This window comes from Protobothrops mucrosquamatus, unplaced genomic scaffold (genome assembly GCF_001527695.2).
Source record: "Protobothrops mucrosquamatus isolate PMUCROS unplaced genomic scaffold, P.Mucros_1.0 scaffold1384, whole genome shotgun sequence".
NCBI lineage: Eukaryota > Metazoa > Chordata > Lepidosauria > Squamata > Viperidae > Protobothrops > Protobothrops mucrosquamatus.
Genome location: NW_015387572.1, coordinates 58,741 through 73,721, shown reverse-complemented (window position 1 = coordinate 73,721; position 14,981 = coordinate 58,741). Strand labels below are relative to the sequence as shown.

The 14,981-nt window shown below is 36.0% G+C and overlaps 1 protein-coding gene across 3 annotated transcripts in view; it reads left to right on the top strand.

Annotated features, from left to right (window-relative positions):
* Positions 1-14,981, top strand: part of MYH10 (myosin heavy chain 10) — an 86,977-nt gene that overhangs the window by 64,612 nt on the left and 7,384 nt on the right. For all 3 annotated transcript variants that reach the window (XM_015821708.1, XM_015821706.1, XM_015821704.1), the window contains 9 exons: positions 1,644-1,815; positions 6,858-7,070; positions 7,545-7,689; positions 8,795-9,001; positions 10,535-10,639; positions 11,511-11,663; positions 12,289-12,537; positions 12,910-13,122; positions 13,604-13,816. In XM_015821708.1, coding sequence (XP_015677194.1) covers positions 1,644-1,815; positions 6,858-7,070; positions 7,545-7,689; positions 8,795-9,001; positions 10,535-10,639; positions 11,511-11,663; positions 12,289-12,537; positions 12,910-13,122; positions 13,604-13,816 — 1,670 coding nt within the window. The remainder of the gene's footprint in view (positions 1-1,643; positions 1,816-6,857; positions 7,071-7,544; positions 7,690-8,794; positions 9,002-10,534; positions 10,640-11,510; positions 11,664-12,288; positions 12,538-12,909; positions 13,123-13,603; positions 13,817-14,981) is intronic.

Sequence of the window (14,981 nt, the reverse complement as noted above, 5' to 3'; positions counted from 1 at the left end):
GCATGAGTATACTCTAATACTTTTCAGTCACCTGTCAAAGTGTGTTGAAGAAAACAAAATAAACCAGATCGGAAACTGCTGCACTCTTAGGAAATTGGAGAAGGAAATATGCCAGGAGGTGGGAGAAGCAGGAAGGACCTGGGGTCAGGACTGGGCAGATTTCCAAGGGAAAAGTAAGCTGTTTTTTCTCTAGAAACAGAATAGGTATTATACATTTAGCAGATGGTTTTCTTGTTTTTATGTGTATGTGTTTGGAGAGAAAGATGGGAGCCTAGGGTGGTAAAAAAGACTGTGTGCTTTATAGGAAGTTTAACTGAAAACAGCCTACCATGAGGAAATAAAACTGGATTCAAAAACTGAGATTGTACTTAGAAGGTACAGTGCTGTATGCATGCCAAATATTCAAGTTTTACTCTCATCCCCTTCCTGCATGATTTTAGAACAGAAATATTTAAGATGAGTGGATGTGATCCACTGAACAATTATTTTTTGAAATGGGTGAAATTCTGTTTCATCAAAGATAGCAGGAAAAACAAAATTGTTGTTTGTTTTAGAATATAATTTTGCATGCCAGCTATATCAAGATGTAGTTTTGATAGTAATAACTGTCTCAAGAAATAAAGCCTCCTCTTTCCAGTTCTGGAGATTAATAGTTCAGGATGTCATGGTCTCTCATGTAGAAATCCAAACGGCTGCCCTAGTATTATAAAATCAAAATTAATTAATTGATATTTTCTTTCCTTTTTAATTTGCTGCATTCCACCTAGTGAATCTAGAGATACCATTTTGATTCCAGTTTGGTGGGCTTTGAAGAGAAGAGAAATGTATAGGATTTTAAAAGAGAAAATGGAATTAGCTTGTCTTTAAGGATCACTATCACTAAAAATTCCACAAAATACCTATTTTGATAATCTCTGCATTGATTTTTAAAATTCCTCTTAGATAATCCAGATGTATACTCTGGTATTCCCCATGGGGTATGCTTTAGGTTGTTAAACAATGATCCCATCATGACCAATGATCTGCAGTTGTGGTAGTTGTAATACAGTAACTATTAGGAAGATACCATTTTGAAGAAAGATAGCATGCATTAACTTCTTCATTTGGAATTGATGTTACTCTGTCTCTAAATTATAAAATAGCAATTTATTTGATTACTTCATTTTTAGCAAGTTTATCTTCACATATTGCATTCTTTTGTACAGTGTGTTCTTTTCTTCACATTTGGTTACCTGCAGGATACCTCCCTAATAACCTGGCCCAATTGCTTAGACTGTGTTGAGGGAAAGAGCTGGTTGTCCCCCATTTTGGAGAGATAGGGCGCAAAGCCCAGAACCACTGTTTTTTTTTGTTGTTTTTTTTGTATGTGATGGGGGCTAGCCTTCTTAAATGGCCTCCTGCTGGAGGTTTATTTTTCTTAGCATTATTTGCCTTTTGAAAAAAAACTGAAAACTGCTTTTCCAGAGGTCATTTGGGGTCTGACATCATGTATTGTTTTGAGATTTTTAAAATGTTTATAATATTTTTTCTTCTTGATATATTGTGTTTTGTTTACTGTTGCATGCCATCAAGAACCTTTTATGATTGTAGCAGGATATACATCTAGTAAATAAATCCTCCATATCATTATTGTTTCTTTAAAGAGCGCTTGAAAAAAGAAGAAAAGACTCGCCAAGAGCTAGAAAAAGCAAAAAGGAAGCTTGATGGAGAAACCACTGATTTACAAGACCAAATTGCAGAACTGCAGGCCCAAATAGAGGAATTAAAAATCCAACTTGCCAAGAAAGAGGAAGAACTGCAGGCTGCCCTTGCCAGGTAAAATAAAATAAAATAAATAAAATTCCATTACATATAGTTACTTCTCAATACATGACCCTTCTTTTGATGAGAGTTCAAAGTTACTATGGTCTTGGAAAAAGTGACTTATGACCTACACTCACACTTATGAGTGTTGCAGGACCCTTGTCCCATGTTTGCAATTTGGGTTTTTGGCAACCAGCTCACACTTATCACAGTTGCAGTCTCCAACAGTCATGTAATCCAGCTTTGTGACTTTCTTTGCCAATTCCCAGCAAAAACCACCCAATGCATAATTGCTTAACAATTGTGTCATTCACTTAATGATGGAAATTCCAATTCCAGTTATGGTCATAAGTTGAGGACTACCTGTACAACTTTGCTGATTATTTCAACAGTATTAGATGACATGATTAAGATTTCTGAATATTTCGTTACCTGCATTCCTCTTACTTTCAGCATTTATTTCAAAGATGTAAAATACATAAAATGAACATGCCTAGAATAGAATAGAATTAGAATAGAATTAGAATAGAATAGAATAGAATAGAATAGAATAAAATAGAATAGAATAGAGCTGGAAGGGACTTTGGAGGACTTCTAGTCCAGCCCCCTGCTCAAGCAGGAGAACCTATACCATCTCAGACATGTCTAGATAGTAACTGTCTAGCCTCTTTTTAAAAATCTCCAGTAATGGAGTGCCCACGATTTCTGGGAGCAAGCTATTCCACTGGTTAATTGTCCTCACTGTCAGGAAGTTTCTCCTTAATTCCAGGTTGCTTCTCTCTTTGATCAGTTTCCAATTCTTGTTTCTTATCTTGCCCTCTGTTGCTTTGGTGAATAACGTGACCCCCTCTTCTTTATGGCAGCCCCTCAAATACTAGAATACTGCTATCGTGTCTCCCCTATTTCTTCTTTTTTTTAGACTAGCCAAACCCAAGTCCTGCAGCCGTTCTTCATATGTTTTAGTCTCCAGGCCTTTGATCATCTTAGTTGCTCTTCTCTGAATTTTTTCCAAACTCTCAACATCTTTTTGTGTGATATGGTGACCAAAATTGGCCGCAGTATTCCAGGTGTGGTCTTACTATGGTTTTATAAAGTGGTACTAATACCTCGCATGATCTTGATTCTATACCTCTGTTTATATAACCCAGGATTGTATTAGCTTTTTTGGCTGCTGCTGCACACTGCTGGCTCATGGTTAAGTGATCATCCACCAGGACTCCAAGGTCCCTCTCACAATTACTGTTTTTAAGCCAGGTCTTGCCCAATCTGTACTTGTACCTTGATTTTTCCTGCCTAAGTGTAAAATGTGCTTTTCTCCACATTGAAACTCATTTTGTTAGATAGGGCCCATTGTTCAAGTTGTCAAGATCTTTTTGGATCCTTAGTTTGTCTTCTGGGGTGTTGGCTACTCCTGCCAGTTTGGTGTCATCTGCAAATTTGATGAGTTCCCCTTCAATTCCCTCATCTAAGTCATTGATGAAGATATTGAAGAGTACTGGGCCTTGTGGTACCCCACTGCTTACTTCTCTCCATGTGGATGTAGTGCTGTTGATGACTACTCATTGATTTTGGTTTGCCAGCCAGCTATAGATCCATCTGGTGGTGATGTTATCTATTCCACCTTTTTCTAGCATACCAAGGAGTAGGTTGTGGTCTACTTTATCAAATGTCTTACTGAAGTCTTAAGTATGCTATGTCCACAGTATTTTGCTGGTCTTTGATTATCTTTTCTAGGATCTTCGCAGGTATTGATGTTAAACTAATTGGTCTGTAGTTTCCTAGGTCTGTTTTTTTTTCTCCCTTTCTTGAAGATGGGAACCACATCAGCCCTTTTCCAATCCTCAGGTACTTCACCTGTGCTCCAGGATTTTTTAAAGATGTGGTGCAGTGGTTCTGAGATAACATCTGCCAGCTCCTTCAGAACTCTAGGATGTAATCTGTCAGGCCCCAGTGATTTATATTCGTCAAGGTCGGATAGGTGTTCTCGTACCATTTTCTTGCTTATTTTAATTTTTGTTTCTAATTTGTCTTTTGCAGTGGTTTTTTTGGTATGTTGGGCTAAGGTTTCTTTTTGTGTGAAGACTGATGTAAAGTATGAGTTAAGCAGCTCTGCTTTCTCTCTGTTGCCTGTTATTTCCTTGCCATCTTCTCTCTTTAGTGGACCTACAGTTTCCTTGACTTTTTTCTTGTTGTTAATATGTTGGAAGAAACTTTTTTTATTATCCATAATTTCTATTGCAAGTCTTTGTTCATTCTGAGCCTTTGCTTTCCTGACTTCATCTTTGCATATTCTGGCTGTCTGCTGATAATCGGCCTTAGTTATGTGCCCCTCTTTCCATTTTTTTGTATTTGTCCTTTTTGTCTTTCATTTTGAAAGAGAGATCTTTATGCAGCCATGCTGGTTTCTTCTTGAATTTCTTGTTTTTCTTTTTCAGTAGTATTGTGCTGGTCTGGGCTTTTATGATCGCACGTTTCTTGGGTTGTTTTCCGCTTTAGGATTTTCATTCATGGGATCTTTCCTAGGTTCTCTCTGAGTTTGTTAAAGTCGGCTCTTTTGAAGTTCAAGACACTGGTTGGATTGTTTTCTATTGCTAGTGTTTGTGTTATATTAAATTCCAGTATGACATGGTCACTTTCGCCCAAGGTTCCAGCAACTTCAACTCCCTCTATCACTTCTTTTCTATTAGTTAGAATTAAGTCCAGTATGGCTTTATATCTAGTTCCCTCCTCCACCTTTTGGATGACAAAGTTGTCAGCTAGGTTGGTTAGGATTCTGTTTGATCTCCCGCTCGCTGCAGAGTTTGTCTTCCCAGTTGATATCTGGATAGTTGAAGTCTCCCATCACTATTGTATGCTTCCTAGATACAAAGAGTTCATCTACTTCTTTTAATTGGCTGGGTGGCCTGTAATATACACCTATGATAATGTCACTTTTTTCTCTTTTATATTGACCCACATACATTCTGGAGAGATTTTATCTTTGATCATGTGTATTTCTGTAGATATGTAGTGTTCTTTTACATATAGTGCATCTCCCTCTCCTCTTTTTGTAGACCTGTTTCTTTTGAACAATTTGTATCCATCCATCAGTCCATTCTATTCATGGGTTTTGTCCCACCAGGTTTCTATAATACTAACTATGTCATATCCTCCCTCGTGTACTATTGCTTCTAGTTCGCCCTGTTTGTTCTCCAAGCTTTGAGCATTTGTATATAAGCATTTAAGGCTTTTGTGCCTGTGCATGGGTATGTTTCCTGCACCTCCTGAATGTTGTTTGCGTTTTTCTTTTTTTTTCATCTCTGCCCACTCATTGTTTGATTTGTTTTTTTGGGATTTATGATTAGTTTTGGGTTCTAGAGATTCTGAACATTGATCACCCTTCCCCCTCAGTTTTAGTTTAAAGCCCTCCTGATGAGTTGGGCCAGTCTTTTTCTGAGTACATTTTTTCCTGTTTTCGTGAGGTACAGCCCATCACTTGCCAAGAGTCCTTTGCAAAGGAAATGCAGTCTGTGATCCAGGAAACCAAAGTTTTCTTGGTGACACCAACCCTTTTAGCCAGTGGTTTATTTCTAGAATTCTTTTTTCCCTCAATGGCTGTTGGCCTTTTGTTGGGAGTACGGATGAGAACACTACTTGTGCTCCTAGCTTCTTAACTTTATTGCCTAGTTGTTTGTAGTCACTCACTATTGTACTCAGGTCCCAATGTGGAGGAGGAAGGGGTAATAATCAGTAGGCCTAATTATTTTGGTTAGGTTCTCAGCCACATCTTTGATTTTTGCTGTAGGGAGACAACACACCTCCCTGGATTGTATGTCCGGTCTGCAGATGGATGATTCCGTTCCTTTGAGGATAGACTCTCCCTATTATCAACACTTGCCTTCTTTTTGTGGGGGCTGCAGTCTGGGGTGCTTTTCTGTTTATCTCTGGTGTGTTTGTTGATGTGACTTTTTTAGGGATGTTTGAGGTGACTTTTTTAGGGATATTTGAAGTTGTTTCCTTGCTAGGTGTCTGCATGTTTTGTTTTTGAGGGGAAGGTTGTGGGTCTGCGTGTTTCCATCTAGGGGGAGAAATCGATTGCTCAATTTTAGTGGGGCTGCTTCTGGTTGGGTTGGATTGGGCAGAAGAGGTTTGTTAAATCCCATTTAAATGGATATTCTGCTTTCCCTTTCCCCTACTAGTCCCTTAAATCTTGTACCCTATAACTGAATCTTCTGGAGCATCTTTTTTTCCTGTGCCTTTTCCAGCTCCCTCCTCTTTTAAAAAAATTGGGAAAAGGAACAGCTGTCAATTAGCTGTCATTAAGGTACAGTGTTCTAGAGAGTTCCTGCAGCCCTTTCATTTCACTCTTATGAATAATTCTAATTTTGAAAATCTAGGAAGTTGGGATTTTTCTTAGTAAAATTATTTAAGTTACTCTGCTTTTATCATATCTTGCTATTTTGGAAGCTTGAAACCAGAATCCTTATGGCTTGAATCAATATCTGGTATGATAGAAATCAAAGCACATGTCATAGATCATCTGTCTTCATTTTTAATTATTATGCTTTTTCCATGTAGTTTGTGAGTCTATTATTGAACTGTTCTTGGAGCAGATGCATCATATCAACATATGTTTCAAATAAAATTGCTACATGAAAAAATAACCAAGGCATGGCAGATGTTAAATATATAAACAACAGAAATACTGTTTTGAAATGTTGGATGTGTTTAGAATTATTGCAGCCTTTAGGATATTGGGCTTTGAGGACTATAATTCTAGACTCTGTAATTTACAAAGGAGTCTTCTGGTGTCTACTATTGTATATCCAACTATGCTAATTGTGTAATTGTTTTAATTTGTTAGTTACTCATTATTGATTGGGCAATTGTGCTGTGACAAATTATTCCAGGTTAAGATGATTTGATTTCACCCATATCACCAATCCTAACTAATACTTTTGTGAAAACATGGATACCTAGAACGTTTCTTCTCACTCACTACTTCAAGGATAGCTTTTTTGTACTCACTTCACACTTTACTTCCCTGTGATCTTTAAACTCTGTGTTGCTTTCAGAGGGGATGAAGAAGTGATGCAAAAAAACAATGCACTCAAACTAATCCGAGAATTGCAAGCCCAAATTGCAGAGCTGCAAGAGGACCTTGAATCAGAAAAGGCTTCCCGCAATAAGGCAGAGAAGCAGAAGAGAGACCTGAGTGAGGAGTTAGAAGCACTGAAGACAGAGTTGGAAGACACCTTGGATACTACTGCAGCTCAGCAAGAGCTCAGGTTAGTGAAGAGAGATGCAGTGGATTTTCCAAAACAAGCAACGTTCTGTCTTGGTAAACTGAAAATTTTAGCTTCCTCTTGAAAATTGGAATCAAAGCAAAAACTGCTTAAAATTTACACTTAATCAAAGCGGCATTACTAGTTTACATTTGTCTAAAAATATTCATGTTGAAGAAAAATTGCTGAAAACATTAATCTGTAGTAAAATTAGATTGCTTCATACCTTACTTCTGATAAACGTATCTTCAAATTAATGAAAAATATGAGTACGGTACATTGTATTTAAAAGTGTCTCCCTTATAATGAAACTCTTGGGGAAGGGAATATAGTGAAACAGCCAAACCTAGATATTTTTTTCCAAACTGGATTCTTTCTAGTATTAATTCAGAATGTTACTGTGGTTTATATTTTTATTTTCCATTTAAAAATGATAGAAAGCTGAAAGCTAATTTTGTCTTGCTGGCTGCCTCTTAGGACAAAGCGTGAGCAGGAAGTTGCTGAACTGAAGAAAGCCCTTGAGGAAGAAACAAAGAACCATGAAGCCCAAATTCAGGATATTAGACAAAGGCATGCGACAGCCTTGGAAGAGCTTTCAGAACAGCTTGAACAGGCCAAAAGAGTGAGTGGAACATTCACTTAAGCATGAGGAAGTTCATATGAATGGGAAAATCCCCATGAATCTTATGTAGGTGTGAAAATCTACTGAAGCAAAACAGGGCATCAGTATAAAAAGAGCATAATTTAAAACTAGCTGTAAGCAGAGTGCTTCAAACTCAAGCCATTTCAAGTTTGAAGGACCCATTTTGTGTTCAAAGCAGACTGCTTTGATTGCTTCTTGTTTTAAAAGCACTTTCAAAATTCTGAATTTTAAACATAAATTGTATTTCAGACACTTTTGAATTTGAAATAGTTCAAATTTGAAACTTTTCTAGTTACAATTAATCTTTCAAAATGACTTTTCACCATAGACCTCCATATTTATTTGCAGCCTGTACTGTGCCTCTAAATTATATATCTGAAGGAAAGTTTTTTGTAATCTACCCTGTATTTGAATAATGATTTATAGTCATTGTGAACAACAACTAATTTTGATCAGATATATTACTGGAGATGCACAACTGGAAGCCTCAGGGCTACATTCAGCCCATGAAAGCTTCCAGTGAAGTCTCCAGAGACTCTGAATTAGAAACTTATTAAAATAGATTTTTTTATGTAAGAAAAGTAGAAAATAATGAAACACATGATTTATCATATTAAATTGAAATATACTTTTTTCCCCTCACATCTTTTGGAATGTGAAACACTCAAAATACAATATATACAGTATACGGAATATAGTACATTTAAACTGTCTAGGTGCACTTCTTAATTGAGAAAAAGCTGCACTATAGTTTTCAAACTTTTCAAACTCTAGGATATTGTTATAAGTGTTATATTGTGCTAGCTTTAATCATAAAACTATTTTAAATTTCAAAACTCCTGAAGCACTAACAATTTTCTGCTGACATTTCTTAGCACAGATTTATACTTAAGTTGCAATGCCCCATAAAACTTATTTAATCTATACGTAAAAAGAGCTAAAACCGTGACAGATGCAAGAACGGAATATGTGAAAGTTTAATATATGGCATTTTGAATGCAATTTGTTGTAGTTTAGTTGCCGTATTATGTTTCTGATATTAGCTCTGATGAAATGCACTAAACTGGCTTTCTTGCTTCTTTAGTTCAAAGCAAATCTTGAAAAGAACAAACAGTGTTTGGAAACAGATAACAAAGAGCTGGCCTGTGAGGTGAAAGTTTTGCAGCAGGTTAGATCTGAGGCAGAACACAAGAGGAAGAAGCTAGATGGTCTGGTACAGGAACTGCAGGCCAAAGTCACAGAAGGAGAGAGGCTGAGGACAGAACTGGCAGAAAAAGCAAACAAACTTCAGGTAAAGATTTAAATTTGCAACTCTTTGGTATAATGCAGGGGTAGGCAACCTTGGCTCTTTTATGACTCGTAGACTTCAACTCCCAGAATTCCTGAGCCAGCATGGCTGGCTCAGGAATTCTGGGAGTTGAAGTCCACGAGTCATAAAAGAGCCAAGGTTGCTTACCCCTGGTATAATGTAATAACTTATTAAAAGTTCATTGGAAAATATGTTGCTGTGCATATTCTTCTGAAATCATTTTGTTTGATTACTGCATATATATTTTAAATGACAGTGTTTTATTTGAAGTGGCAGTTTCAGAATTAAGGGAATGCAGGCTGCTAGTGACAGTTTTGCATTGGGAATATTGGAGAGTTAATGCAGATTTTTGGCTTCAAAATGTGTTTTTTTTTTTAGTAGGGTTCTTGAAACTTGAAAGCAAATGAAGTGCCAAACAAAATCCTTTGATTCTAACACTGGGAATAGCACCATAGTAGACCATATTCTCAATATATGCCATAATCTGCTTCTTTCCTGCACTAAATAAACAGCAATGGAGTTTTGAGAAAGCATTTCAATAAATTAGAGTGAGAATAATGTTGCATTCTGCTGATACAGTTATCTGACTTTAACATTATAAAAATATGTGTGTAAAATACACACCATTTTTGATATAGAGATTGTTTGTACAGGCTTTTAAAATAAAGGAGTATTTAAAAATATGTATAAATAGTGCTAATTGTGCTCTTTTGTGAATAGCATTTATCCCAAATGGTGCGTTCTCTTTTAATCATATACTCTTATTAGCAAATATAGTACCAATAAAAATATTGCAGAATTAAGTCATGATTGCAAGAAACTCTGCAGACACAAATCCGTATAACTGATGAGCTAACAATAGGAGGAGAACTTAAAAAAAATTCTGTAAAACCTTTAGGTTTTTCTATAAATATATCAAAGGAATACATTATTTTTTCCTAGTATGATTTTCTTTTTTGAAAAATCATTGCCAATCTAAGCTTGAAGCTGTAACCTTCATAGAATATATGAATAGCAGTTATGCAGAAGGTACTTACAATACTGTGTACCAGTCAAATCCAGTTTATTGTAATTAAATTGGAATACTTCCATTCTAAATATGATATGAATAATTAAAATATTCTATTTTGTGGTGAATTATGAATGGAAAACCTTGCAGAATCTGAAGCAAATGTGCTTAAAAAGTGGGTACCTTCAAATGGATAATTATAAAATAGCAGCATAAAAAGATCTGTTGGTCCTTCTTTTAAGGGTCAAAACAATGCAGCGAATTTAAATACTGAGAAACACCATGGGAAAAAACTGAAAATTGCAAACATTCCTTTTTTCTCAAGTTGAGTCCCATATAAATAACTATAGAAATTACTAAATAGCAATAGCCAGCATTTTCAAAATCTCGTTAAAGCCCCATAACACTACTGTGGATATCTTGAGTTTTTGTTTACATCTCTAAAAAAAAATACTCATCCTTACATGCTAAATATTGGTGTGATATCTAGATTCTTTGAATTTCAGAATGAACTGGACAATGTTTCAAGTCTCTTGGAAGAAGCAGAGAAAAAAGGCATAAAATTTGCCAAAGATGCTGCAAATTTAGACTCTCAGCTACAAGATACCCAGGTATATCTACAATTTTGGGATGTAGTGTTTAAAATACTTATATTTTATCCTTGGATACCTTAATAGATCTTCAAGGTATCTAAATATATGTTTATAAATTAGCTTCATGTTAATTTCTTCCATTTGATCAATAGTTTTCATCACAGATTTGTCTGCCAACATGGTTTTCATTAATCTTTTGCTATTTGGGTGGTTTCTTAACATTAATACCTTACTTAATTTTAGTTTAAATTCTAGGGAAGAAATTACTGGTTGTTATCTCTCTTTTTTTAAGAGGAGTGGATAATGTTTCTAATGTACACATGGAAAAGTTCCCCCCTTGGGTTTTTTTGCAATAATTTGATCACAAAATTCCTGATACCTAAAAGCTCCTTTGTGTCATGAGATTGGTATGACGCTTTTATGCTCACACTTTCAACCTGCTTTTGAGGTTTTTTAATCTTTGGCTAATAATAAGTAATAATAATGGCTAATTCACCGATGCTGCGCTGTGAAATTGTAACCAATTTTGCTGATTTTAAGATGCTCTTTCATCTTTTCTGGGATTACTACTATTAAACATATTAATACCATATTGTTTGTTCACAATAACTTGATGTCTGAGGCATTTTCTATTTGACAAGTTGACCTTTCTAAATTTAGTACTAGCTTTTAATTAACTGCTTTAAGATCTGGCATGATGTATCATTATCAAATTATAGTAGAATGACTTAATGTCTTTAGGTCAACCAGGATGAACTGTGCTTGCTCAGCTTAAGATCTCTTCACAGCAAACAAATATCCTATTGAAAAAATAGATGTAGTGGACTAAGTTCAAACTTATTTCAGACCAAGTGGTAAAACGTGTGTACAATTTTTATTTCTGTAACAGGAACTGTTGCAAGAAGAGACACGCCAGAAACTGAATTTGAGTAGCAGGATTCGGCAGTTGGAAGAAGAGAAGAACAATCTGCAAGAGCAGCAGGAAGAAGAGGAAGAAGCAAGGAAGATTTTGGAAAAGCATGTAATAACTCTGCAGTCTCAGGTGAGAAGCCATGACAGGCAAAACCATAGGTATCATTTTGTATAGCGTTTCATTCTGACCTGGGCTTATGTGAGAGTAGTTGAAATTGCAATTGCTTTTCCCTAGTAGTTTCTTACTATTTTCCAATATAGTAGTAATCACAAATCATCTGTAAACTTTTGATAGGGTTGGCAAATTACTTTTTGAATTTTCACAGGATAATAAAGTTGAACCCTGGCTGAAGGTTATCAGTTGATAACAAAAAATAGAGCAACTTTCCTTGGGAAGTAAAGCTTGTCTCATCAGTAATGTAGTATATATTTGAATGTAAATTTGGGACTATGCTATTTTAGCTAATGTGTGTATATCTGTATCATTTGAGACGTTCTTTAAGGACCTGAATGTTTGAGTACTTTATCACATCAAGAAAATAGACTTTTGAAATATATCTTTCCACCTCTTGAAAAGTTATATATTAAAAGGAATGATTCTAGTCTAGACACTTTCTTGTTTTCTGTTTAGTAGTAGAGGTTTGGTATGGATTACTGGACCAACCACTTAGGGTGAATTAGACTGTATTCTGCAGCCATAAAGTTAGTTTACCAATTTTATTTAAAAAAATTATTTAAAATTTTTTGTATTGTAGTTAGCTGATGCCAAAAAGAAGGTTGATGATGACCTAGGAACTATTGAAGGGCTGGAGGAGAATAAGAAGAAACTGTTGAAGGACATGGAAATTCTCACCCAACGTTTAGAAGAAAAAGCATTGGCATTTGATAAGTTGGAAAAAACCAAAAACCGCCTTCAACAAGAACTGGACGACTTAATGGTGGACCTTGATCATCAACGTCAAATTGTTTCCAACCTGGAGAAGAAGCAGAAGAAATTTGATCAGGTATGCTACTATTTAAATTTTGTTGCTTTCTTCTGGAGGTTACAAGTGACAATTCATTATTTCCTGATCAGCTTTTCATATTTGCAAATATGAAAAGTGTACTTCTGTAATGTACCTATCTACCAGGGTGGGTACTTTTCATTATCCACCTGTGAAGTATGGATATATTTTGTTCATAAAAGCAGAGATAACTTTGACCATTATGGTGGATTGAGAATAGGTGCCACTCTGTGCGTGGATGCCTCAAAGCAAAGGACTTAGTGCAGCTGAAAGCCAAAATACCAACCTACTACCACAGCTTGGATTTCCATGGGATTAAGACTATATGTTAAGTATTTCAAATTTTCATGTTTGGCCTATTGGAATCAATAGATGCTGGCAGAAGAAAAGAATATATCTGCTCGTTATGCGGAAGAAAGGGACCGTGCTGAAGCTGAGGCACGAGAAAAAGAGACCAAAGCACTGTCTCTGGCACGAGCCCTGGAGGAGGCTCTGGAGGCTAAGGAAGAGTTTGAGAGACAAAACAAGCAACTCAGAACAGAAATGGAGGACCTGATGAGCTCCAAAGATGATGTCGGCAAAAATGTGAGTTGTCTAATTATGGTTTGCAGTATTAGAAATAATATTGAAGCTTTGGGGGAGGGGGAAATTACTTTAATAGCATATGTGAATCTGGAGTTTGAAGTGTTGAAAATAAAAGGTGTCTGAACGGGTGTCAATAACCACCTGCATTGTAAACTGCTTACAGCCGAAGTGTTTGTCTTGATGTTAAGCACATGTGTGCATTTGACATTTTTTGTCTTTCACTTTATTCATAGAGCCGCCAGATTCTTTTCCATGTGAGTGTTTTGTGTGTGTGTGCTCCCTGAAGGCCGAGAAATGCAACAGGGACCATTGTAAAGCATTTGTGTGTGTGATTTAGTAGCTGCGTTGCATTTCATCCCGAGTAAACTTATGCAATTTGTAATTGTTAGGAGTAGGATTTGTAGGATTTTCTCTCTCGTTTGCATCGATTCTGTTGCCATTATCAAGGTAATGTCAAAGGTGGATATGTTTTACTTTGTAGGTTCATGAGTTGGAAAAATCCAAGCGTACATTGGAGCAGCAAGTGGAAGAAATGCGAACACAGTTAGAAGAACTAGAGGATGAGCTGCAAGCCACCGAAGATGCCAAACTGCGCCTGGAAGTGAACATGCAAGCCATGAAAGCACAGTTTGAGAGGGATCTTCAAGCAAGGGATGAGCAGAATGAGGAGAAGAAGAGACTCTTAGTAAAACAAGTAAGGCTTTAAGTAGTAAAGTATAAATTTGGTGTTGATCGGAGGCTCAGGTGAACCATATGAACCCTTCTGATTTGTTGAATCATCACTAGGGTTTTGTTAAACTTAAAATTGTCTTTTATCTACTAATTTTTAGAAGCAAAAGTTCCCCTGTTACCAACATGTAGTTTAACATTTGTATTCAGTCATGTTTCCCATGTATACGTATCATTAGTCCATTCCTTTGAACAAGCAATAATTAAAACCTCCAGATTCCAAACTTTCGCAGTTCACCTGTTATTTTATCCACTTTTGAAGAAAAACAAATGGTTGCATATCTTAATTTGTCTTAAATCTTAACTGACTAGAAATTCTGATAATTATAAATGTCCATGAAATCAATTTTGATGAGACACCTTTACAAAAGTCTTTCTGAGAGAGCAACTATTTATATCAGAAATTCTATGAGATGGAACGGATGGCATGGCATATAATCTTGATTTTTTTATATGCATTCATATTGTATGTATACTTGTTAGATGCTTGTGACAATCTGTTTTCATTCAAATCCTACCAGATATATACACATTTGCTAGATCTTCTTTAATGCATCATATAGCATGTTATCTATATCTGAAGTGAATTAAGATGCATACAATTTAATATGAATTCATGAATACATGTTCATTTTAGTTAAATTTGTAAAACAAGTGGAGATTCCTGTTTCATCTACAAGTCACATTCTGCTACAGAGTTTCTGCTGGCAACTGCTCAAAAGCTATATTGTTTTGATCTAGAAAATAAAGAACTCATAACATTCTTTATAAAAATCAGACACCCAGAAAAAAAACATCCTAAAAAGAAGAAGAGAGTGTCATACATATGCCACATATTATAGGTCTTAAAACATGAATTTCAGTGACACAGTGAGATATCTCTAAGAGAGCTGCGGGCATACATTTTTGAGATGCTTGCCAACAATATTTTGCCTATCTCTGAAGTGAAATGTGCTCCCCAGCCAGATGTATGACAAATCCCTTTTAATGCCAAAGAAGTTCCATGGAAGAATCAAAGGGAGTGTATCTTGTGAGGCACTTAGAAGCACGGTATCTGGCAGAAGATATTCTTGTGAGGCACTTAGAAGCATGGTATCTAGCATATGTTTGAGTGCTATATGTGAACACCC